Below are 27310 nucleotides of genomic sequence, written 5' to 3'. Positions count from 1 at the left end.
TTGTGTGACTGTATAAAATTATGTATAATAATAACTTTCCATGCAACAGCTGAAAGCGATGCTAGCCTACTCATGCTTTTTATTTTGTTAAAATAAAACAACGATCCTTATGTAAATCACTGTGCAGTTCAACTTGAGTTTATGACCACAACTGTGAAATAATCCTGGGTAGCAAGGCGCAGTAAACCCACACTCTGACAGCTTTCGCGCTTCCGGATTTAATCGAAGAACTTGAAGTTTATTCTCAGAACCGCTTATTACTTCGTCGACAGAACAACAGACTCTTATACCTCCATTACACGCCTTGAATAAACAAATTAATGACTGGCTGTAAAGGTTCCAGACAGACAGACTCTGAAGTTTGACAGTTCGTGACAAAGAAAACATAAAAGCCCTATACTATTTATCCAGCTTCCGACGTCCATACCTGCTACTTTCACACTCCCTTCTCCCTTGATCTGTTGGTTTGTTTGTTTCTTCATTTTACTTATATTTTTACATGCACGCGATTTAAAAAAGCAATTAAGGCAGCTCTATTGTAGGGGGGGGGGGGGGGGAACGATAGGAGAAAAAAACTTTTTTTTTCTTTTTCATTTTCTTAACTTTTCTACTTGACTTGATATATTTCAACAGAATGTGACATTATTTCGAAAGGCACGGAGGAGGGGTGGGGAACTTTGTTATTGTGGACTGAAACGTATAAGTTGGAAATGTAAGGTTGATGCAATGTAAATTGTCTTATCGCACTTTAGATTTTACCGATTAGGTAGAGATCAGCCGACATCCATTAGCCAAAGTCACGAGGAGCCTAAGTAGACGAGCAGTGACTACAGTCTTGGACAGATCAAAGAAAGACATAAACGTCCACCCCCCCCCCCCCCCCCCTCCCCACAAAATCAATGATCAATTCACGCTCCAAGAAGAACGCGCCATTTTCCCATATTTGAAATGTGGGGGATGGGTGGTCTTAATTTTTCATTTGGTCAGTATCCAAGACTGTAAGTGCTCCCACCCGACTCCATTAGCTTCGCTACTTTCGATTTTGTGTTAATATTATAATAAATAAAGGATGAAATAAATAATAAATGGTAACGTTTTGCCCATATTAAAGCCATAAAATGTGAAATCTCATTCTTACTTCCCAACAAAAGCGATCTTTAATTTCCGTTTACCATTTCTTAGTAGAAAAAAGTCAGAAACTATAACTCAAACTCAACTCAATCTTAACGCGAATACATAGTGCTCAACTCATTCCCCAACTCGACTGTTATCGGTTCAAGTTCAAGTTATTCGAAACCTGATTAGTATAAATTTAGGTAGCTGTTTTCCCGTGTGCACACGAGTTACACCAACGGTTAAAGTTACCACACTCCATATGATAACTTACGAAAATGACCATTATCAGACTGAAACATTGACATCTAATTTTACTAAGATAGAATTCGCATTTACTACTGATCCTGGATTTGCCTGATTCAACTTAAGTTATTAGAGGACAAAATAAAATAAAACATTAACAAAAATGAAATCTTTAAAACCATTTCACTCATGAGCAGTGCAGAATAGCCTTCAAGCACAATAGCTAACTCACAGGCTGCGTGTCTAACGACTAACTCAGGATCACCAGATCCGAGTATAGTTACATACTATTTCAGTCGAACTTGTGCCTTGGGGAATGGCTAAGTGACCGCTTAATACAGGTCGCCATTTTATATAACATTTGATAAGTTAGTGTACAGCTTGTGAACAAAAGTGCTCACGTACTTACTAAGATACGAACCTGCCTACATGGTTTGACAAAGGAGAACGTAGTATAAAAACGGACTAAATAAAAACATTAACGTCAAGATCCCGGCTACGGTCCGTATTGCAGGTCATTAGAAATTTATTTATCTGGCAGACTATTTATTACCATATTTATTTAGAGTGCTTTCTTTTTACAATAGAAACAGCTCGTTGGGACTTAATAAAGGGCGGCCTCGATCGCTTAATAGAAGTGATTCTGAAGTGACTGACCGTTTAATAGAGGTCAGAATTACAGTAATTAAGGGATGTAATTTTAGGAAACTTAATGATCCTTAATAGCGGTTGACCACTTAATTCAGGTTCAACTGAAAACTGTTCCCCATACGTCCTCTTGTAATGTGACTGACAACCAACCGTCAACTTTTAACTCGTTTTTTGTTTTTCTTTTCTTTTCTTTCTTTCTTTTAGCCCCCTATGCAGTGGTTTTTAGGGTAGTCATGGTAATACAACTCCTTTACAAACGACTTCGTGGGAGGCTATTTTTCGTTTGTATTTTTTTTTTTCAGTTTCAACATGTGCGATGTATACAATTTCAAACTATCTATTCAGCGAGTATCGGAAAGAAAACTGGGATACATGTATATTAAATGAGCTGTTCTTTTTGTGATTCACAATTTACAATCATCGCAAAAAGCATGTTTATCAGTTCTAATCTTGGGCGTTCGTAGCTGGAGTGAGAATGGATTACTCGCAGAAGAAATAAGAAAAACAAAACACTCATATAAAAATAAAACAATAGCAAGAAAATAATGCCACACGGTCCACAGGTGACGGCAAGACAAGGATTTTTAGACAATTTAATGCAGTAACATGAAGGGTTTTAATACACACTTTTCAACTGGTAAAAATTAACATCTTTAATTATTTGAAAGACTTCACATCCTCTGTAAAATCGAGACCGACCACACAAGTTACCACAACTGGAACGTGACGGCAACTCCATCCGCTGTTCGAAGCACTTTCAATAAACACTATAAACCATGTGACAAAAAACAAAAATTAACATTAAAACTTGAATTTTTCCTTCCTTCCACCGTATATTAAAGTATTCACATCATGTGTAAAATCGAAACCATTCAAACAAATCACATTTCCCACAACTAAAACAGCAACTGTTCGCGATTATTTGAATACAAGCTAGACATAAATATTAATGGTGCGGTCGCGCGATGGGCTTCTGTGAAGTCTCAATCATAATTGACAGAACGAGTTCCGGTGTGATTCTATCAGTACCAAGTCACACAATTAGTTTCATAACCGAAATTAAAGAAATCAACCCTTGGACAAGGACTCAAGCGCCTAATCAAGATAAACCTCCTTGAAAATCGTTGTACAGCTACGAACTTCCCATTTTAAACACTTTCTTATCTTTGACTGTGATGAATTATGTCATTAACCTGCGTTTATTATTAAAACAGACGAAAAGTCTCAAAGGTCATCTGTTTGTACGGATGAAATTTTTAAAACAGATGCCAGCCTAAACGAGAATAATTCTCACTCAAATATAAATTGTGCTGTTAAAAACGAAGACTATTCTTTTCTACGCCACAGCCCGAAGACCAGCCTAATGTGTAAGAAATAAAATTTAAGTCAAAACAGTTTAATTCCCAGACGCGACAGACGTAAGCCGATCTTTTGAAAACACTATACTGTATAACACGACAAACACAGAAAGAAAGAACGCGACTTCGCTCAGCACGAAAGCTAATGTTTACAACCGGTTTGTGATTAAAATGCGAGGACGTCGCTTCTTGCATAGGTAATTAGCAAACCTCTGGTAGCGGTTTGTTTTCGGTAAAATCACCATACAAATTTCTCGCTCTCATGAATCTACTTCCAGCCCCAAACAGCTGGGAAAACGCTAAATAAAATGTTTCCTATAATGCTACTAAAACACGAAGGTGCAATATGAGTTCCATTTTGTGTATATATTTTTCTCTTTTTGTGGGGCTTTTTCTTGATACAGCTAGCCACCATGAGCAGGTGTTTTGGCAAACTTTCTATCGAGAATGATTGCATAAGCTATGAATCCAAGCCTAGCTGTTTCCTTTGTTTTTCATATTCCCCAATATTTCGTTTCATGATATCCATGCACGGTCCTAGAAGACGCTCAAACGCGTCTACGTTCAGACAAGCACACTTCGCTTCGCCACCAAAAGCGAAAACAGAGGCAGAGCGTGGTTGATTCAAAACGAGCGCGAGTTCGCCAAAGTAGGCTCCCTTGGTCAGCTGAGAGATTTCTTTGTCTGAAACAGTAACCCGGACTGTCCCTTCCTCAATAAAATACATGCAATCCGCGTCGTCTTTCTCACGTATAATGCACTCGCCTTCGTCGAAGATTTTCGTTTCTAAAGCGTCGGCTAAATTCATCCTCTCGTAGGCCTGTAGCTCAGCAAGCATTGGTACGTTCTCGAGAAGCGATTCGTACATTTGTCGTCTCCTCGCCGCCGCTCCAACAACAATTCGCCGAAAGGTGGCTTGGTCGAGTGCCCAGATAATGCCTTCGGATTTCGCTATAATGGTCGCATTTCTGGGGCAGTTGTACATCAGCGCCAACTCTCCAAAGCTTCCCGAGTCCTTAAAGGTGTGAACTTTAACTTCTGTGCCGTTGGACTCGATAAAAACATCAAAGACGCCATTATCAATCACGTAAAAATTATCCCCGTCTGCCCCTTGGCGGATAATCTCGTCTTCGGGTTTTACTTTCTTCTCGAACATCGCGTTTAGTATTTCTTTTAACTGGTCACGGTCGCACGACTTGAAGAGTAAAATATTCTCGACCGATTTCTTCAAGCGCTGTAATTGTTCTTCTGTTTTCGGATGAACTACGGGTTTCACATCGGCGTTGTTTTCGTTGGGATTATAAGCTTCGGCTGCGACAGCCCTTCTTCGCCCGCGTGCAGGCATTTTCGGCGGCTCTTGTGGTTCTTCTTTATCTTCGACACTCTCTTTTTTCTCTGGCTTGGACGAGGATGCTTCTTTGCTTGCTTTACTGTCTTTCTTCTTTCTTCCTAATCGCAACATGTTGAAGTAATCAGCGGCGAACTCGACTAAATCGCTTGGATTTTCCTGAATGCACTTGATGACAAATTCCTCGAGTAAATCAGTGAGCCCTGGGGGAATTGAAAACTGAACGGTGGTTTCCATTCTCCGGTGTCGATTTTCTGCTCGCGTTTTCAGCGTTTCCTCCCAGTTTACTCATCTCTGGTTTAGTTCTGGCTTCTAGGCAACGCGCCCAATTCTAATGCGCCCGAGAGCTCACACTAAAGCGAAACTCCGGTCCGACCAATCGACGAATCCTTTTTGTTTGCCTTTGACTTCTGTCTAATCCGAATGAGCTTTGTAAAAACTCGTATTAAATTAACTATAAGAAAATCCCCGTCTTCGAGAAGATTTTCGAAAAAGTCTTTATGTGGTTTGAATTTAACCAGCTGTTCCTCCTTTGAAAGTTTTATTATTTTCTGTGCATTATAATTCTCACAACAAGTGACGTCATAATATCGAGGCGGGAGAAGAGCACTCGTATTCCACGGGTAAGAAATGAGTATTTTCCCCCCGAGTTTTCTGTAACGAAGATCTCCTATTTCAAATTCAGATACTTTAAACGGGGCATCGATGGGTTAAATTCAAGTGAATGTTTTTCAAAGGATAAATATTTTGTACACAAATAGGAATCTGTCCGTAATCCGAGCATTATGTTAATAAGCAATGCTTTTAGTAACTCTTGGTGACGGCGTTGAATAAAGAATTGACTGTCACCGTAAATTTTGCCGTCAAATGAGAGCGAAGGTTTCAACATATTCAACACAAGGAGCACGTCAAGAATGTAGAAGAAGTCCTTGCGAACATGTTTTGTTCAAAGAATCAGAAATCCGATGTTTTCAGAGTTTTAGAACCGTTCTATAACAGGAGCCCATGGGCTCCTGTCTATAATGTTGAGAATAAAATGAAATTAAACGAAATCTCGAGAACCAGCCGCGAAATTGTTATTAGAACGTAGATATCCATCTGATTTTGTGGATGCTGCTAAAATCACGTTTTAATCAAAAATATACATCGCAGAAAGCTGTTTAGTCTTGGTAGACCTACAGCAGTGTTAAGTGGAGAAAACAAGGTTTTCATCCCGTATGTTCGGAGGAAAATATGGTAATTTCGACACTGCGAAGATTCTATTATTTAACACATGCAGATTTTATTTTTCTTTTCTTTCATTTTGTGGCATTGTCAAAATGTTAATGAAATTGTGGTTCAAGCACGAGAAGGATATCATCTGAATATTTAACAAATGGTCAATTGAGTCATAGCTTGTAGAAAGTTTTTGATGTATTTCCCAATGAAATGGACAATGGACCATTGATGAAACTGAGCGAACAAAAAACCTAAATAAATATTGCAAAAAATAGATGTTTATATTGTAAGACATGACAAGAGATAAAATAATTGGCGTTACTTAGCAAGTAATGCATATCATCAAAATCATGAAAAAAGAGAATTGCACCTGATAAAGGAGAGAGATAATTTTCAAGACAAATATTAAATCTTCGAGAAAAATTGTCACTCTCCCGTATGTCTGCATTCACCGCAAGGTGCAAGTGGACAAACACCTGGCGTCCTGTATAACAGCTCAACGAAGACAACGAAGCCTTTTGTGACATTTTTCACCGAAAGCGAAAGAAATAAACACAAAAAAGCAGTTAAAAAACAAGAAAATTCTCAATGGCATATTCCCATTGCGGTATACAAAAGAAAAGGCGAGAGTTACAACTTCGGCGAAATTGAAAGTCTATTGCGTGTTTTATGTTAATTTTAGTAGTCTATACCGATTACCCACAGAGAAGAAAATAGAAAGAAAATTGCAGCAATTGTCACCATTCAAAATAAAAAGAAAAATCATTCCTTTGTTACAACTACTGTACATGCAATTTATCTCTGGTACCTGGATCCAAAATGTTTTTGAAGACGTTTGTTTAGACTAAATGTCGTATTTAAAACATATTTTTTCCACATTTTTCTCCTGTCAAATTCATTTTTTTCACCCTGTGACTCCCGCAACAATATGTTTTCCGGGAAGCCTCTCTCGGTGGGAGCCAGGATGGACAAGGTAGTCTGAAGACAGCTTTTAATTTTTAGCATAAGGTGAGCAGGTTGCTCAGTTTAGACGTCTAAAAGCTTTCTTATTTCTATAAGAAAAACAACTGTTTAATAGAAGAAAGACCCTCGAAGTTATTTACGCAACTTGACCAGTTGCGAAAAGAAAGCCTGAAAAATTCAGGCTTGAAAGGGACAGTGCTCTACCAACTGAGCTGGTCATGTGAGCCGTCAAGCCAACTAGGAGATGGCAATATTGTGAGTTCGTAATATACCCGTGGAGGATGAATAAATTAATATGAATGATATGACCAGCCCCCAGTTGGATTGATAGCTCAGTTGCTTGAGCACTGCAAAGGCAAGGCAGTGGTGATAAGTTCGAATTCCGTTCAGTCAAGCCTGAATTTTTTCAGGCTTTCTCTTCGCAGCTGCTTAACCGGGTCTTTCTTCTATTTAATCTTTCACTCGCAGTTCAAGTATATGCTTCATGTATTCATACCATTTATTAAAACGACGGTTTGAATGCGTTCGTTTAATGGCGACAGATTTATTCAAAAAGTTTGTATCTTTAGCCTAAACTATTGGAGGAATGCCAAAATAAGAGCAATTCAAACTAACCGTGCAACGAAAGACATCATGTAGAGTAAATTAGTGTGTCAGACGTAAATTAGTGACGGAAGGAGCTAGCTCGCTCCAGACGTTGACGTTGTGAGCGTCACTTTTTTCGGTCTTGGCAACTTGACCTCATAATTACTTCACCATCAACAATGTACCTGAGTACTCTCAGGTATATTGTTGACGGGAAAGTATCAGTAATATACCTGGGAAAATTACACCCTCCTCTTTATGTGCCACTATATTAAAAAAAAAAAAAAAAAACTCCAGAATGATTCATTATCGATCTCGGACTTTATAAATAAAATCATTTATAAGTATAAAATAGAACATCTTCTTTAAATATATACATATATAAAACAACTATTTTACATTTTCTTCTCTTTTTCCTATATACTTATATCTTTGTTAAATAGTTTAGGGAAATAGATTCTTCCGCTTCTATATTAATGTTATTCCAAAGTAGTAAATAGTGTTAAGTTTTTCGTGATTAGTATCAAGGTTGTAAGTAGTGAATTGTTAATACTATACTCATGGTGTTATTAATGTATAAGTATTATTGGAAGCATCTCTTTGTCTTGCAAATAAATAAATAAATAAATAAAAACAACATACCTGAGTAGCCACGATCCCTGGGTGTACAGGTTTTTGCTGCTGTTTCGGAATCCCCCAGCCCTTCTCAGAGTAAGGCTTTCGTCTAACGTCAAGGGATGGCAATCGGAACGAAAGCAAAATAACAGCGCCATCGTGATCTCTGACATTAAAAGAAGGCAAACCTTGAGAAAAATGACTTAGTTTTCTCACAGTCACGCACGCTCGTAAGATCTGTAGCCTACGGGTAGCCGTACCCACCCCCCTCCCCCCCCGAAGAAAAACGTTTTTCTTCGGGGGGTGGGTACGGCTACATGTAGGCTAGTAAGAACATACGCGCTTGAATGAGGTGGGAATCAGTTTAAGTGTTCCAAAGAAAGCGGTTTTCGCTTCATTCCTTTTTGTGATGCCTTGCTATATACAACAAACTAAAGGCAAATTTATCACAGGCGATGAATTTTATTGCCAGATCAAAGAGGGGAAAACGCCTTAAGTTTTTAAGGAACGAAAACGGTAAAATGTCAAATTATTACTGTTTTTATGCAACGAAAACATGTTAGTTGCAGCTGTTTTTGTGGAACAAGAATCTTACAGATGACGAACTTTTTTGTGAGGCCATGATAAAAAAAATCGTAAGCAAGTTGTTAAAGAACGAGCAAAATATTCAATTTCGTCTGTTTTAAGCGACAAAAATGTTAATTTCTAACTGCCCTTAAGATAACAATGTTAAATTACTGCGGATTGAGTCAGAGATTCATTTTGTGGTTGGAAAATCATCCAATGAAAGTCGTCATTTTGCATAAATTCGCCATTGAATGAACCGCGCATTCAGACCGTTATTTCTCTTATAGAGCGAGGAAAAGAAAGCCAAGTCTTTTATTGAACTGAAAACAATTTACAACAATGCATCGGAAAACGTTTCTAGAAACGTTTCTTGAAAAGCAATCTTTGAGCAACATCACAAATATAAGGGCGCCACGGCCGACATCTTGTGGCATTACAATTTTGTTTAATTTCATCTCCCGCCAAACCTTTAGTCTCACAGTAAGGAAGGACTTTTCTTCCTGACTTCCTTCTGTAGGAATTCAATTTCTCTACTTCTTCTTTGCATGACTTTTTTCCCGGCGACTTGAGTCGGATGATTTTTCTAATCTTAATAATTTTATTGTTACAACTCCCTACCCCCATACATACGAAGCCCAACAATCAAACAGTCCTACCCAGCCTCCGCAAACCCCACTCCCAGCCACCCACTCACGGCGGTCTAGATAGGATTCAGGATTGATGATCGAGCGGGGAGAATAAATCTCTTAATAACGCTGCATTATCTAAGGAGGTGGTAGCTGCATCGCATTGTTTACTTAGTAAGGAATTTGGAGTCTGGATTATTACAGTGTTTTACTGAAAACTCTTTAGGCTTTAGCGTCCAGCTGTTCGCCTTGGCCGTTTCGGCTATGTATAGGTTCTAGTCTATCTGCGTTTTAAACCTGCTTCCTCGACGGATTTTGACGTTTTCAAACATTAGCATCGTGATTTCCTGTCTTTCTCGATGACGTCGAGAAAAAGCAGAACTTAGAAGCTGCGAAACTCCTCGGAAGTAAAGTGTTCGCCATGTTTAAATGTACATTAATTTGTTTGTATATTCGCGCCAGTGCTTTTAAAAAAATTAATTTGGCGTCGAGTTTAGTCCTGTCCAGTATCGTTCGAGAAAAAAACCCAGTCTTTTTGTTTTCCTATTTCGCCGTCTACTTTTAAGCGTCCCGTTTTTCCACGAGAAGATTCTCGCTTCTGGACGACTTCTAGACGAGTTGAAGGCCTGTAGCATAAAATCACCAAATGGTACATGCTTTCTGATTGGTTGTTGATTGGAACTACATCGAAACGCCAACAACAAGTGTCACTAAATTAATATTTCAGGGGTTTTGGCTACAGGACATCTGTGTAAAAGGAGCATCTGACAGATTTCTTCTCACAGTGGCCGAATTCATTTAAGCCTGAAAAGGGTTACCATGACGCCCTCAAAACGATTATAAGAGCTGGACTGAACTTTTATAATTACCTAAATTCTTAAATCACTTTCAGTACTGAGTTATCTTTCAACGGCAAGGATATGGTGATTTCTTCCTCCACAATTTCCATCATTTGCTTCTTTGTCTCGGTATGTTACGCGGATACTTCGAAAAATGGTGAGAATCATTTGTACTTTCGTTACTGGATTTTATACTAACACGATCTGTAATATAAGTTGAAATGCCTAATTTCCTGTCTTCTGTCTTTGAATAGCAGTCAATGTTACATGCATTTAGATTGCGTTGAGCGAAAGGAAAGGTAATGCACGAGTATAAATAGTAAGTAGGTAAAAGTGGAAAACACTGTTTCCGTTTCCAACTTCTTCTCTTCAGACCTTCTCGTTCACTCCGCATAGTAAAACCTGAACGTCAAGTCAAACCCTTGGGGTCAATTGTTCGCGTCACTTCGATCAAATTTTATGCCTCACCCGTTGTCCGAAATCAAGTAACGTATTTCTCTTTTTCGTTTTAACTTCTGAACATTCCATTCTTCAAAGAACGAAGCGAGCCAAGTTAAATTACTATCTCAGTGGAAGCAATTTTCATCAAGAACAGACGGTTTTCTTCAACCAGCGCAATCTAAACGCCTGTAACAGGTTAAAGTAAAGCTTTACTTCTAGTAAAAGGAAGACCACTACTGTCTAGAGATCCGGCAATTAAAATACAAATCATTCTTGCTATTTTTGCAAGTATTCGCAATAGACTGGGTGATTTCCTTTTCTACACAAACGCCTTCACGACAAAACACTTTGAATAGAGTAACACTTGTAGTATCAGCTCTTGTCGGGGTAATAAAACTTTATAGCGTAAAACATTAGAACCACCCGCGCACGAGGCGTTGCAAAAGTTAAAATTTCTGGGGTAGCAAAGTCAACATTATTTAAATCAAATAAACAAAGTCTTGACGCCTTGATTAGCTCTGTGGCTTAAAGAGGAAGGTAAGTATTCCTTAATTTTTTTCTTTGCATTTAAGAATTATTTCAAGGAAATTTAAAGCTGTTGTTGTTTCATTTGACGTTACTTCTTATTTTGAAGGCCAGCAGAAAAAAAAAACGCTTTTTGAATCAAACACGCATGAATTGGTTTGCGTTTCAACAGGGTTTCACCGCATTCATGATTCTCAAATGCTTAATTCACAGCACCAGGAAATCGGAATTTTGGAGAGATTAAGTTTGTGTAAAGAAAGTACACCTTTTTTTAGATTTGAAAAGTTGTGATATCAGTAAAACGTCCACGTTTTGCTCTTCCTTATTGGCCAAATATGTTTAGCCACAAGTCTAACAGTCGAGATCGCGCTTCTGTGCCCACATGCAAAGTGGCGACTGCACACCACGGCTCTACGTAAATCACCTGTTCAAGAAGACTCCGTCACCCTCGTTGTTTCACCCGATTTCCAAACACCGAACTTCGAGGTGTTTTGAAAGTGGATGAAACACTCTTTCCAGTGTTTGATATAGCTTCTCAAACTGTTAATAATCCTTAGAGAAATTCAAAGCAAAAGTTTACCAAATTTTATGGTAATTAGGATCACATTGCAAACATCCTTCACGGTAGTGATTTCCTTTGCTTCCTCTTCGTGAATCATTAATGAGTTTATGAAGTATCTACTCTTCCTCGTGCGTGATATATAACATCTTAACCGTGCAATAAAATAAACTGAGTTTTCTGTGTTTCGGTGTCTTTTTGAGTCCATATAAGAAAGGGAAGATGGCTCTCCGTGCTATTTCAAATGGAATAGCAATGCGAAAGGTTAGATGTGTGAGAATATTAAATATCGTGTAGTGACAAGTGAAGAGGTGGAGAAGATGAAGACACTTTGTCCGTTGCCAAATTTTCCCTTATTCGCAGCTTCCGCAGCGATCACGACGCATATTTCAGGAACGGCCCAATGATATTTTTTGGAGACCTTCCGGTCACACATACTTGATGATTTGAACCTTAATTATATTTCAAACTTTTACTTAAATTGATTTTAATTAAATTGATCAAGAGAACGTCTGAAGCGAAAGAAAAACTTCTATTACAAAGTTATGATAATTTATATAAATCAACATATTTTAATTCACTGTGCAATAGCCGTCATCACACAACACACTTTTACCCAGGGAAAATATATTGGGGGCAAATGCACTCGAAATCAACCGAGGTAAAAGTTACCTGTGGAGACAACATGTGGCGTTGTCATGGGAAAAAAATCATGCGAGGAATACGTAATGGTGGTTTTGGCACGTAAATGAAAGACGGAACTATGCTCGAAAGTCAAACCGATCAAAGGAAAGTTTACTTATTTCCCTGCTACTGCTAACGCTATTTCACCGAGTATTACGTACAATGGTTTCTTGGTGAGTAAGGCGAGCAATAGGCCTTCAAATCTTCTCTCTTTTGTCTTGGAAGCAACACCATCGGCCCAACCTACCATGGCCGAAGTTCTGGTAAGAAAACCTGTTGCATTCGCAAGCTTTGAGCTGGTGTGGAAAGAGAATTGTCTGAGTTTCGAGGGCAACCACCTTTGATCATATTGGCTAGACGGTACTTTAGACAACACGCGTTGCTAGAAGATTGGCTGCACTACGTAATTATAATCCCGCTTCTGTCATCAATGCATTGTCCGAAGAGCGTCTATTGGTTAGCTATTTTGGGATTTCAACTTTCTCTTTCTCTCGCTCTGTAGAAGATGTCAAGGTAAATTATATCGTTCTATTAGCATATCCAAACTTCAGACCAAAAATATCTCCGAGACAATTTACCTAGAGCGAATTCGGTCACTCTTACAAAAATCGGTTTTCTAAGGGAAACTCTCAACAAGTCAAGTTTCCCTGCGGCAAAGCTCGAACTCTCTAACTCAGACGATACTGCCAGGCCTTCACACTTCAACATAAATACCTCTCTGCCAACGGTACTGCATCCATGAGAGATTTGTTTACCTACAGAAAATTTCTACATGACTTGGTGGGAAACGGGACCATGTTGCAAAAGCCTAGCTTTAATCTTAAATGGATGAAAAATTCCTTTTCTTTTCAAGCCTGTAAGCTTTGGAACAATTGCCGCCCAAGTTAACTGAGAAATGCAGCGCATTTCCCATTTCACGAAAGAACTGATTAATCGTATATTCCAGTTATTGTGATTATGTTATTATTCTACCTACCTTTGTTTGTTACTGAGTACTTTTTGTTAATCCATATTGACAATACTGTTAATGATAATTATTTGTAATTACAGTGGAACCCCGATTTTACGATTGTCAATCTAACGACATTCCCGATTTAACGATCAACATTCTGTGTCCCGGCAACAGTTATTAATAAATCGGAACTTCGTTTACAACGATATCGCGATTTAACGATATGATTTTTCTGTCCCCTTGCCCTATCATAAAATCGAGGTCCCACTGTAGTTATTAGATTTATTGTAATTAAGACTTATTTTAACTTATAGCAACACGTACGTATTGCGAACAAGCTTTTAGCTCTTAGGCGCTACGCAGAAACGCCTACTGTTTTCGCATTTTCCGAAAGGAGACAATTGAGGGACATTGAGAAACTCAGTTGCGATCAACATTCTTCAGTCACCCCCGCCGAAGTAACCTTGGTCCCTTTTAGTTTTTGGTCCCTTGTTGTTGTTGCTCTTTTTTTCCTTTTAGAGAAAATTGTAACTTATCTTAACTGTGTTGTATTTCTTTATGGTATTACATCACGACCTTTATTGAAACTATGAAGGTAGCACCGTAAAAAAACATCTGAAAGAAAAGGTCACATTTTACAGCTGCGCGGTATGGCCAGTACCTCACGCATGCGCACAGCCATATCACCAGGACGGTGGCAGTCATGGACAGCTGTTTCGGCCTCAGTATGGCATAGCCGTCGGGAATCTCGACGACAAAAAAAAAACCGTGTTACAGACACCCTTTACTGCCGAGGCGGGTGCATAGGCACCCCCTATAAGCGCCAGCCCCACACTATTCAAGTGATAGCTACCATTAGTTGGGGGAGGGGGAGTGAACGGTACCAATTTTCCTCTAAGATTTAGGTTTTGGGGGTTCACGTGACCGTTTGTGGCGCACTGGGGATTCCTTTAAGGTAGTAGAGGATGTGGTAGTATATTTCATCTTGCAGGACGCCTCAAGATAGGTTGTGTCCGCAATTGACCCTTTTACTTCTCTTTTGCAGAACAAGTCGTTCTGCTGTTTGTCGGTGATATTTGCTTTTCTGGCCCGGTAAAATATTACGTTGACCAAGGTCACTACACATATAACGACTCATTCAACGAGGTGGCGCCATTCATCAGAGAGGCTGACATTTCAGTGGGAAACTTGGAATCCCCATTCGTCGACAACAATGTGTATCCATACATGTACAAACCGAAGTCGGTTATTCTGGATGCAGATCCAAACGCTGCTTCTGCATTGAGGTAAAACTACCGTGTTCGTATGCATTCATGTAATTCAGCACTTCGTTCTATCGCACGGAACCTTTGAAGTGTGCACTCAAACATGTCCTTGGAAAGCTATCTCCAACGTAACAACGAAACAGAAACAATTTTGAGAATGACGTCTTATTCAATGACACAGGCAAACTCGGAAAATAAATGAAATCTGAATTCTCCCAGCAGGAGTCGAACCTTTGACTTTCCGATGACAAGTTTGCGTGCTCTACCATTGATAATTGTGCAATTTTTTAAAATTTGCTCTGAAGAGCGAAATGTTGTAAGGGTCAAACATTCAGAGGCAACAGCAAAACATCAATTTTTTAAGGCTTGGTGGACCTCATTGTGAAACGAGGAACTGTATCACTTCCTTTGCTTGAATATCTATTTATTTTTGAGAAATGGATAGTAATCGACTACCTTTGAGTTACCTGTTTTGGAGCTCAAAATAGGAAGAAAATATAGGACAATCAAGAATTTTCCAGCACTGAAAGAGAGTTTAGTAAACAATACTTAACATTTATTGAAAGGTTGAAGGTGGCCGAAATTTTCGTGCAATTAAGGTAGCTCTGAACCCCTTTCTACATTCGTTTAATCCTACTATTGTATCTGAGCATGATTATGTATGATCACAGTTCCATAACAGTAAATGGTGCCAACGAGATCGTGTTTGAGTTATAACCACTTAAAGGTAAAACAAGAACCGTTTGTGACAGTTTATACTGTTGCTATGGTAACCTATAATGTCGAAAAAGTGACGATGACTTGTTTATCAATGATTAAGTACAATATAAAATAACAAAAAAAGCCAGGTTCTTATTAATTACCATGCCCAGATAAGAAAAAGAATTACCTTCTTTCAAGGGCTTGCCAAGTTTGACCTAAATTTCTGTAATAGATTTTCAAGCAAAATATAAGACGGTGTTACTAGCATATAATGAAACAGAGCAGTGTTCCAGAACACCAGGAAGGTCGTTCATATAAATACCAAACAAAAGCGGCCCCAGGATAGATCCCTGAGCGACCCCAACGGAAACAAAATGTTGGTCGGACGTTGTGTTATTGCAACATGTGACCTGTTTTCTATTTGTAAGGAAGGAGTCAAACCACTCTTTTGCATCATCATCTACAACAAGAGCAGACAACTTACTTAGAAGAATTCTGTGAGTTTGAGAGCATATACTTTTAACTTAACTACCAGTTTGCGTATTGAGTGCATATCCAATAAGAATGATCGAGAACTCCTGCTCCTAGTTTTGCAGGATTTGATGCAGTCACACTAGCCAACAATCATTTGAATGACTTTGGTTCCAAGGGTGTCACCTCAACAGTAGAGATTCTAAAAAAGACAGGGATCAGACATTTTGGTGAAAGTTATGGAACGTGGGATTCCCCTCAGGTAACTCACAGTCAAAACAGATGTTCCTTTGCATGCGCGTTTGTAACTTTCGTTCCAACAGAGAGATAAAGAATCGCGTTTATGGCAAACGGCAAACGTGAAATTCGCGTTTATGTTTTCTTGAAATAGAGAGTACAAAGATGAGAATGGTGCAAAGTAATTCTGGCCTTTGATGCTAACGCAAAACTACTAGTTTGACAGAGAAACTGAAAACAGCAAGCGGCAAATATAGGATAAACATGGTCACGTGGTGATATCTCACGTTTGCCGTTTGCCGTGAACGTCATTCTTCGCGTCAAAGGTTGCAATTTGTTTGCGTAGATTCCTCTCGAAACTTAAAATTTACTTGGACTACTGTGGAAAGCATAGTTCATAATACGAAACAAATGAAAAAACACTGCTCCCCGTAAAGTTGATCGCCCCGCTGAGCTGGAAAGTTCGTACGCATAGGTCTCTTTAGATTCCTCTTAAATTGAGAAAATTTGCTCCGAATGTCCCAAACAATTTTTCGTCATAGATAAGCCTGCTTTTATAAATAAAAAGCTCAAAGGAAGATTCGGTGTAGTGATAAGGTACTTTTGTGAATGTGTTGCAATTTTGCTGTTTTATTGAATTTGCTGTTGTTTGACTTTCGTCACGGTGTCGTCCGCATTATTTTTTATTTTAACCAATTTGGGCAATAGTTGCAGTAGAATTTTCAATTTGAAAAGGTACTTCCTTTTGCCTAGGAAACTTGCGAGACGACTTTCAACTGGCACAATGGACAATAGCAACTGAAGCGAGCGAGTTGTTCGAAGCGGTTGCAAAATCCTCCGGGCAAACTTTCCATTAAGGTATAAATTACCAATGTTGCGGAAGAAATTTGCAAAGTTGCACTTAAGGGAACACCCGGTTTGACCGCAATTCAATTTGCGTTTTCAATCGTATCCAGGTATACCATGATTGGTATACCTGCTCTACTTAAATTGGTATGTTGGGTAACTTCCAATGTTACTACGTTTTCCATCTACACGATTTTTCCGGCAGGACTGTTTGATGTAAACTTGGATTCGTTTATATGGAGCAGCTGCAGATATAAAAATTTGTTTTATTTGTTTCCCAACCCTAATGAGCCTGGGGCGAGTGGTGTGGGGGTTGGGGGGGGGGGGGGGGGAAACTTTGGTAACTTCAAAAACATTTAAACTATGACACGGACACTTGGGAGTTACGTAGTATTAGCAAAATTCTTTGGGAGCACTTTTGTTCAATATTTAAAAAGTTATTAATGTTCAAAGTCAGCGTTGGCAATTTTTGCCCCCTTACCTTTCTCCGCTCACAGGCTGAATTGGGTTAATGCATCTTCTCTCTTATTTCCTTGTAGAAACCTCTCATTCTGGAAGCAAAAGGAATAAAGATTGGGTTTCTTGGTTATTGTGACTCCCCGGGTATTTCAGATAAAAACTGCACCGAAATAAGAATGCTCTTTAATTCTGGCCCTGCCACTTATACGGATGACAGTGCCAGAAGAGACGTCAACAGTTTGAAAAAGGTAACTAATTGGTGAATAAAGGCTTGCCTAAGACTTTGGGGAACTTATTTCTCGAAAGGATACACTGGGCATATTAGTGGTTTCTGACAAAAAAAAACCTCTCCATATTTCTCACCTCTTTTCTGAATGGTAATTTCCCACCAGAGACACAAAGTTTCTTGTTACCAGTGCAGCGGTAAACCAGGAGCGAGTTTTGCCTCTTACAAATTCATTTTTGAACCTAAAACTTTCCAACAAACGAAAACCCGTCATTCTCGAGAACGTTTGTTTCCATTTATTCAAGTTTTGATATTTTGTAGCCAAAATGGAGCTACAACTTTTGCGCCAACGAATTTTATTTTTCATGATAACTTTGGCGCGAATTGAGTCCGACTGTATATTCACTTTTGGTCTAATGAACAGAATCTCATGGATTAGACAATCCAGTTTTCTTTACACTTTTTTAGAACGTGATATTCTGCGCGGTCAATTTTTGAATTCAATTTTGTTTGTTGCCTTTCTCAATAAACGACTTAAAACGGATTTAAAGATACCGAATAGTAAGTTGCTCAAGAAAAACCTTATGCGGCGTCGAATTAAGAATTTGTGTTTTGTTTACTAACAAAATAGTACGAGATCCCATTGATAGCTAACGTCCTGATTTTTACCTTTCAAGGCTAAGGTCGACATCATCGTCGTCCTCATCCACTTTGGAGCAGAACTATACAGACGACCACTGCCTTATCAGCTTCGTATAAGCAAACATCTGATGTCTCTTGGTGTACAGGTCATCATTGGAGCACACCCACACGTGCTACAGCCACATTGCCTCCATGACAACAAGCTGGTGGCATACAGTTTGGGGAATTTCCTGTTCTATCCAAGACAACCCTTCAGTGCAGTGGCTCCGGTAATGTATTATCGTCTTACAAATGACCCCTCAATTTGCATTCTTGACGACCTCAATCAAACCCAGCCTCCCACCCCTCTTCGCCACCCAAAAGGGAAGATATCTATGAAAGTTGAGGGGGAGTAATTTACTTTTCTATAAGTGAAGGACAATATGAACGCGGAGACAGACTGTGATGTCAAATCGCGCCCATTGAAATATGGTGAGGGGATGCATAGTTAAGCCATTTATAGTTAAGCTAGCTTTAGAGTGAAACAAGTTCTATAAGCCTGTCATCCCTTTCTGTTCTGCGAGGCGAGTGTGTAAATCGAATGTGCCATTTTGAAGAGCCGATTTTTACCCGATTTTAAATCAGTAATGCGTTCCGGTTGCAAATTGACCGCTCTCGCTCTTGCCGATCAATTCTGATGACTGGAATACAGGATTCTTGCGTTCGTATCGATGTTTTAGCGGCCCATGGTTTTAATGATTCCTTTTTGTTCATTTTCAGAATTTGTATGGAAGACTAGGGATGGAACCCAATCAAGACAGAATAGATTCCTTCGAACACTTCGTTCTTGAAGACTGTGAAAACTTGAAATTGACTCAGATGCTGAAAGTTACCATATCCAGGTTAATATCGCTTGTAATTTTCCTGTAAAGGAGCTTTCGCAAGCAAAGGGGTTGTGAGAGCATTTCTCCAGACCAAAACATGCCAATTGCTATTGCACTATTTAATTTCATACCTAGTAAGTGTTATGGTTTGGGTTGGAATTTCTTCATTACTTTTAGGTGAGGATAAGATCGCACTACAGGAAGTGTAGTGCGTAACCCAGCTTCCCTATCATGAAGCAACTAGAAGTATTTCTACTCTTTCTTGGACGTCAATGAGATGCTAAACAATCGCAGGGTTGCACCCACCATTTTTGGGTGGCATCTGTAGCATGAAGAATTTTTGACTCGTGAATTACCCATGTGGAATGAACTAGTTGTAGCAGTTGGGGAGAAAATTTTCTGGCCTGGTCGATTCATAGGCTGTAAAACTCTATATCAATTTAATCGGAATTTTTTCAAAATCATAAATCTTTCATTAGGCTAGTATTATGTATTGGCCGCCATTACGGAACAAAAAAACAAGGACGAAAAATCAACGCAACGAATAATTCTTCTAGAAAAAAAAAAACAGGTGTTGTCAGCTAAACCTTTCCATTCAACGAAGAGCGAAAAGCATAAGCGATGAGCGAAAGCATAAGCACAAGAAGCCAATGAGTAAACCGGGGTGACGCAAGCACAAGCCAGCGCAAGCATAAACGCAAACACAAGAAAAGGAGATCATTCCTTTTTCTTGTGCTTGCACTCATGTTTGCGTCGTTGCATCGCCCGTGTAAACCGGAATAACGCAAGCATAAGCACAAGAGAACAGAAAAGTAGTCACAATTTGTCAGCGAAGCATGTTCTGTTTTCAAGATGGCGGTGTGTACCTCCAAACTTCAAGAACATCTTGCCGAGGGTGTTCGCAGTTATCCTGTTATACATGGCAAGTCCTGTGACAGACAGAAATAACAAAAAAGTTTAGCTTGGAAAGATGTTGCTGCCACTATTGGTGTAGGTTGTGATAGTCGCGTCGTTCTTTCCGCCTACGAAAAATCTCACCCAAACACTTTTTGGCTTGTCTTCTATTTCCCCTTCCCTTCGCCTCCTCCTCCTTCTCAAGAGAGGAACAAGGAACAACATTTCCTCGTCGCTACATGACTGTTTTAGTTAATCCACTCCTCGACAGGCGCCAACTTGAATTTAACATTTTGGTGCCAAAATTTTAATTTACTGCGCATGCCTATGCCACCTTGTGCTTATGCTTATCACACGTGTAAACAACCTTGCTTCATACGTGAAAATCAGGCAAAACTTTCCTTTCCAGGAGAGATAATTGCACATGTTCGACTTCGTCGGTTCGACATGCGGGACTTCGCATTCGACGTTCAACATGTGAGCCCTATGCTAGGCATTTTAAGAACCAAAGTTGTGCAAGTTTAATATCACAAATGGACCTTCAAATGGAACGATCATATCTTTAATGTAACCTCAAAGGCTGCCAAAAGATTGTACCTCCTGAGACAACTTAAACGAGCTGGTATCTCTGCGAGTGATCTTGTCTTATTTTACTCTAGTACCATAAGATCGGTTTTAGAATACGCATGTCAAGTATTTCACTTCAGCCTTCCGTCCTATTCATCTGAGGAGCTGGAGCGTATTCAGAAGCGCGCCTTGCGCATTATTTTTCCTTATATATGCAAACTACAACAGCGCCCTCAAAGAGGCAGGCATTCCCTCTCTTTACGACAGACGAGCGTCATTATCGTTTAATCTTTTTAATGTCATTGTTCTTGACATTAATCACAAGCTCGCAGGTCTGCTCCCACCTAAAGCTAATTACCATAGCCAGCTGCGCAGCAATAGGAAGTTCAACGTGCAAGTGTGCAAAAAGGAGCGCCTTAAAAAATCTTTATTGTTAGCCATAGCCTAAGAATGTAAATAAATATGTTTTATGTACGTATATTTTCTTAACACAAGGTCACTCTGAGTGATATGATTCTATTACGTACATTTTTTATTATCATAGACCTTTGTGATTATTGCATGTAATTATAGATTTTGTTTCTTGCACATTGTACACGTAATTCAGTCTTCGGACTGTGAGGTGTTCTTTTCAATAAACGATTTATCATCATCGTTATCATAATTTTTTTCGCATTTTAAAAACAATTGTGAAAGACAGAGAAATAAATTAGCACTCTCTAGCTCAGTAAAAACTATCTCGAACAAGTCCACATGGTTCCTGCAAGGTGAACCATCAAAGTCATAACCCTACAAAACAAGGCTTAAGTTCACTGAACGGACTGATGGTGTTTCACAGTTTGCATAAGTTTCATTTCTCAATCAATTCAAATAAACGTTTTTGGAGTTCGAAAATAAAAGGAGTAGCCTAAAGAACACTCGACCGCCAAAAAAGAGGATATTTGGGGATTTTCAGAATATCCATTCGATGAACTGCACAAGCTCTCAAACGATTAAACCGAAGTGTGGACTTCACATGGATTTTTAAATACTGAAATGGAGAACGCTTTATTGCGGATAATGTTGTTTTCATTACAATAAATGCGGTAAAATATTACCTCTCAGTCTGGAAAAAAAGGAAGAAAAGAAAAACAGAGAAGGAAAAAAATTAACACAGCATATGCCCCTTCCGGGAGTCGATTCCGGGATGTACAGACTACAAACCTGAGGACATGCCACGACACAAACCCAGCAACACTGGAAAAAAAACCACGTAAAACTGAACAAGCGGCGCTATTAAAATGCTTATCAGAAAAGTAACAGCAGCATTTCTTTGCTAAACTAGCGAACAAGCGCTGCTCGTACTCTAGATAGGAAAATTAAAGAAGCCAATAACTTTAGACGAAATATCATTTCATTCACCTGTTTAATTCACGACCTCGTTTCACGAAAATCTGCCAACTCGAAAGTCCAAAATGTTAGTGAGATCTTAAGGAGTTGGCACGAGAGTCAAGGAGATTCTTTCTAGCTCTCTCATACGTTCTAGGCAAGGTTTGAACTGTTGACAGTTTTGATATATCAAATACTAACATAGCATAAACAGCATCAGTTTCATTTGACTCGTTTTATGTTTTATATTTCAGAAATGGTGTGTTGGATGCTGGATATCTGCCATTGAAAATCAAATTTGATAAGGAAACTAAGCGACTTTACCCTGGACCCGTAAAGAACGCCAAATGGATTACAGTTTGTGGAAAGGAGGACACGCAATGTCAACAAAGTTGCAAGGATTAAGAAAAACTAATATGAAGGCGAATATCTAAAGCTTCTGCTGAGATCGATTTTTTTGGTTTTCCCTTCATGCGTGCTGTTGCTCGGTACACGATGTAACAGGCACAATTTAAGTGAAAACACTTTTACCACCTGTCATTCCCCAACTGCAAAGGTTGGGCCTCATCCTCCAAAAGGCAAATAACCATTTGTTTAAAATTGTTGCAATAAGGTATTTGTTTGAGAAACAAAACGTTTGTCACAACTCAGTAATCGCTCTAAGCGGGCAAAAACACCAAGAATACCAGAGCTACACTAAAAAAAAATACACTAGATCAATCATCTACGGTTGCAGTGGAACAACAGAAAGAACTTTTCGTTGATTTGTTGCTTCAATCAATATCAAAATCACCAAAGTTAGATACAACTGGTTTTATAAATTTTATCGAACACAAAAAGAATAACTTTCTAGCATCGTTAATTGATCACTGCATTAACATTTATGGAAAATAGGTTATGGTGTTAAATTAAGGTAACATCAACTGTCTAGATATTTTAACGCCGCATTTTAGCAAACCTGACTTAATTTTGTGCATGGGGAAATAAAGATTACTTACTTACTTGCTTACCTATGCTTGAAACTGTAGACTCCTATATTGATACTGGAAAAGTTGAAAATCTACAAAGGCTGTAAACTAAGATTTACAACATGTAAATGATAATTTACATGTTTTGTAAATTTCAATTTACATGTTTGTGTTTTGTAAAATAAAATTTACATGAAATTTACAGTCACGTAAGAAAATGTAAATCTACTGTAAATAGCGATTTACAGAGTAGCTTTTCGGGATGATATTTTAAAAACCATCTAAAAAACGTGTAAATTATACCAACAATATTTACAGTATCTGCGAGTGTAAATTACCTGTAAATCCTGGTAATAAATCATGTAAATAGTTTGTAAATTGCAGATCTTGTAAATATTCTGTAAATTCAAAGGGAGACTGCTAGGCAGACTTTGTAAATGTCCTGTAAATTCAAAAAGGGAGACTGCTCAGACCCTGTAAATATGCTGTAAATTCAAAAAGGGAGCTAGACTGCTCAGACCCTGTACATATGCTGTAAATTCAAAAAGGGAGCTAGACTGCTCAGACCCTGTAAATATATAGCTGGCTTGTAAGGAGAAATTAGATGCTGGTCACTGTTGGGGCCTAATGGGTTAAAAGAAATGGCATTATTATTTTCCTTGTGTGATTAACTAAGACTAAAGAGACAAACAGCATTTTAAGAAAGTGATTTATATTTCATTGTTCAATGACCCAGTCAGGTAGAGGTATAATTAGATGATTGTTAAAGTGAAAATCTTAGGGCCTTGGAAACCCTTCAAAAATTGAGATGTACCTATAATTTTCCAGGATCTACATATAACTTTTTAAATCATCTACAAAAATACATGAGTTTTTGAAAGAAATTTAAAGACGTGTCATTTAATACTATTTAATTTGAGAGTCACTAATCTAGTATTCGAGACACAAACAATAACATTTTGGGAAAGGTATTTATAATGGTAATTGAACTGAGTGGAGTGCAATTTGCTCTGAAATTATACGCGTGATTTCAAAATCGAACGAGCGCGCAGCACGAGTTTGATTTGAAATCACAAGAATGATTTCAGACCAAAATTGCACGACACAAATTTCAATAACCACTTTATTACAGCTATTTTGAAATCCCACAGTATCATTGTCAATATTAACACTCTATTTTTGTTACTTCATTTCCATTTTGATGGGCTAAAGAAAGGATGCGATTAAGAGCAAAAAATGGCGCCATTTGGGAATAAATCGCACTGTTGACAGCCAATCAGATTGCAAGGACCGCCAGTGATTTCAAAATGGGTGTAATAAATATTATAAAAAAAATAATTATTATTAAAAAATCTCTGGGCCTTAGCTTGGAAACTGTACAAAGATGTACTGTAATTTTGAGGATGTAATATTTTAATCACTTGAAAAATATACGAGCTTTTGAACTACACTGTGATAATATTATCCTTTAATTGAAAAGAGGGTTATTCAATACCTCCAACATGAGATTTTGGCAAACGTTTGCTAGACATCCTTTAGTTGTGTGCTAGTTTTCTGTGAAACGTACTCCACCAAATATTCTTGTTTGCACAGTCCCAAGAAGAGAACCAAAATGTACTTTATCTTGATTTGGTGTCTCGATCCAAACATCTTTCCTCCTGGTTTCTTGGTGCCATTGCACTTTCAATGTGTGAGTTTGAATGTCTACTTCACACACAAGGCCATACCAGATCTCATTTCTAGTTCCCATTATTTTGACTACATCTCCATCTTCCAGAAACAAAGGGACATGGATTTCTTTCTCAACTTCTGGGTTGTAGATGTCAACAGAGAGAAAGTACTTTGGATCATCCAGACATGAAGGGTCTGGATAAATAATAATCTTTCTCAAGGAATTAGTTATTGGGTGAACACTGTCCCTTGCATAAGTGCGAGGCAAAAACTTTGGTGTAAGTGTCCATGTATGTCGCACAACATTGCCATGAAGTAGGCCTGGGATATAGTACTTGCCATCAACAAAGCAGAAGAAATGTCCATCAAATGGTCCAGCTGGAATAATATGACTCAGTTCAATGATCCATTCTTCATCTCCATTTCCTCCTCCTCTGATGATGCAAGTGTCCCCCTTTTGAAGTTTAATTACCAGTCCAAACTGGTCTTCAATAATTACAGAAGTAATCAATTGAAGAAAATGGGGCACTTCAATGTCATATCCAGGATATTTCTGCCTCAAATACCTTTTAATGTCTGCAACTTGACGGTCATCAAAAAGTAATTGTTTTATCTTCCCAACAGCAACACCATTTCTAATGGCATGTTGGCTTTTTGGTGAATCATGGCCATGAAAATTGCGAATTAACGCTTGAGCTTCATTTATCGAGGTTTCATGGAAGTAAAAAGAGACACCACGAGCCAACAGCCCCTCATCAAAAGAGAAAGTGTTCCTCCCATCATCATAATGAAAAAGGGGTTCATTCTTCCGTTGGTAGACTTTCAGAAAATGGCGAATGTTTTCTCTCTCAGCATACGTCTTTTTTAGTCCCTTGGCATTGTTCTTTTGCAATTTATGTGATCTAATGGCCCTTTCATACAGCTCACAGGAGTAATTATCCGGGCTTGAATGCCGAATGATCTCATTTGCAATGTGTGTGGAGTATTCCAAGTTTTCAGAGCAGAAATCAATACCATAATACTCCTCGGCTGCAATAGCATGGCTCCAACCAAAGTTTCTCAGCTTGGTGCTGTACAGCATTTGAGCTATTGAACAAGCAAGGATGTACTAGTCATACGCCTTGGAAGGCATCCTTTCGGCTAACACTTCCTTGGCTACCAAAGCAAACCTATTAAAATAAAGAAAAACTTGCATGAGCCCTAAAAAGGGCAAATCTTTTTAGTTGTATAAGAAACAATTAAAATATAGCTGTATAATTTGCCATATGCCACTTATTAATATATTCCACAGACTCACGGAAATGAGCATTTCTGATTGAAGATAATAAACGCCTTTGTGGGACATAACTTTGGTTTCACACAGAAACATACACAACACGTTCTAAAACAAAATGCAATATTCTAAAACGAAAAATTTTGAAGCTTTCTCTTCGTTTTTTTCGTAAAAACTTTGACCAGTTTTTACGAGTCGTGTAATTTATCGCAATTAATTGCTGCTCCTACTAGAGTGACCAAATCGTCGCGGTCTCTTTTAAATGTTATTCTCGCTTCGCAAACCAAACAAGTTGTCAAGGCTGGTGTCATGGACAGCTCGATTAGTGACCATGACCTGGTCTTTGCCGTCCTACATCTGAAGGTATCTCGACCTAAGACCACATATATTACAACTAGGAGTTTAAAGAACTACAATCCAGACGCTTTTCAGTTTGATATGTCCAGTGCACCCTGGTCTGTTGTGGAAGTATCTGACGAGATTAATGACAAATTACACGCATTTGACCTGTTGTTCAATGAAATTCGCGATCATCACGCTCCGATTAGATCAATTTAAGTTCGTGGAAAACCAAATCCCTGCATAACGGAGGAGATACATGGACTTATGAAATCTAGGAATGTCTGGCGCAAAACAGCTCGTAGAACTAATGATCCACATGCCTGGTCTACCTATAAAAACCTTAAACACCAAGTCAGGAAGTCAATCAGAGCAGCGGAGAGGGAATTCATCAAAGATCAGATCCAAAACAACCCACGGAACACAACTTGTATTTGGAAGGCAATCCGGCTCTGCATCCCTAAAAGATCAGTCTCCCCTAAAGTTTACAGCAAAGAGGACAAGATCGTGGCGGATACTGTCAATAATTTTTTGGCGCAATTGGAAAATCAACCAATTCCAAAATAGAATCTTTGGCTGAAGAGAACAACTTCGCCTTGAATAACAGCATCTTTACTCCTAGACGTTTTCCGACATCTGAGCAATTTACATTTCATTCTGTTGAATGTAAACAAGTCGAGGACATTATAAATGCAATGCCTTCTAATAAGGCTCCTGGGATTGATAAAGTGCCAACTCGAGTCATCAAAGACTACCTGCCGATTATACTCCCTTTTGTTACATCAATCATCAATGCTTCTCTTTCATCTTCAACATCCCCAGGGATCTGGAAAACAGCCGAAATCACACCCATTCCCAAACAAGGCAATCACAAACTTCCTAACAGTAATAGACCAATTTCGCTACTACCTGTGTTGTCAAAGGTCTGTGAGAGAGTTGCTTATAATCAGTTTGTCACCTATTTGACAACGAAGAAGAGGCTGACGACAAAACAAAACGGAAGCAAAAAATGGCACTCTACTGAAACATCATTACTTCGCAAGACTGATGCATTTCTTAAAGGAATAGATAATAAGAAATTAACTGCCTGTGTTCTCCTAGATATGAGCAAAGCGTTTGATAGTGTCGACCACCAAATACTGTTACGAAAACTACAAGACGTTGGCGCTTCAACTAGTGTGCTACAATGGTTTAACAGCTATCTCACAAATAGATATCAAGTTGTATGA

At 38.7% G+C, this 27310-nt stretch overlaps 2 protein-coding genes and 2 pseudogenes across 3 annotated transcripts in view; 2 read left to right on the top strand and 2 right to left on the bottom strand.

Moving 5' to 3' along the window:
- LOC146479515 (glutamate receptor 3-like) overlaps positions 1-8266 on the bottom strand; it is a 28358-nt gene extending 20092 nt beyond the window's left edge. Inside the window, exon 1 of the mRNA XM_085110347.1 lies at positions 8125-8266. The gene's annotated coding sequence lies outside the window, so the exon portion shown is untranslated. The remainder of the gene's footprint in view (positions 1-8124) is intronic.
- Positions 2590-5278, bottom strand: LOC146479516 (cAMP-dependent protein kinase type II regulatory subunit pseudogene; annotated as a pseudogene). Its single transcript, XR_014864846.1, has one exon. The product of XR_014864846.1 is annotated as a cAMP-dependent protein kinase type II regulatory subunit pseudogene (transcript).
- A 4116-nt stretch (positions 8267-12382) lies between the features above and the next one.
- Positions 12383-22865, top strand: LOC146479513 (uncharacterized). Its single transcript, XM_085110287.1, has 7 exons — positions 12383-12398; positions 14336-14576; positions 15846-15990; positions 17351-17518; positions 18174-18407; positions 18898-19019; positions 22085-22865. Exons 1-7 carry the CDS (start codon positions 12383-12385, stop codon positions 22233-22235), a joined length of 1077 nt encoding a protein of 358 aa, XP_084966413.1. The 3' UTR covers positions 22236-22865.
- On the top strand, positions 19854-20918 carry LOC146479514 (uncharacterized; annotated as a pseudogene).
- Positions 22866-27310: the final 4445 nt, after the last annotated feature.

Source organism: Pavona decussata, unplaced genomic scaffold (genome assembly GCF_977016875.1).
Source record: "Pavona decussata unplaced genomic scaffold, jaPavDecu1.1 SCAFFOLD_58, whole genome shotgun sequence".
Taxonomy (NCBI): Eukaryota; Metazoa; Cnidaria; class Anthozoa; order Scleractinia; family Agariciidae; genus Pavona; species Pavona decussata.
The sequence above is the reverse complement of the archived record's forward strand: the minus strand, read 5'-3'. Positions and strand labels throughout refer to the sequence as shown.

Bases quoted from the DNA above. Each gene is read 5' to 3' on its own strand.
- LOC146479513 (XM_085110287.1), top strand. The intron at 14,577-15,845 runs GTAAAACTACCG...TCCTGCTCCTAG, and splicing joins AACGCTGCTTCTGCATTGAG to TTTTGCAGGATTTGATGCAG. The intron at 18,408-18,897 runs GTAATGTATTAT...GTTCATTTTCAG, and splicing joins CCTTCAGTGCAGTGGCTCCG to AATTTGTATGGAAGACTAGG.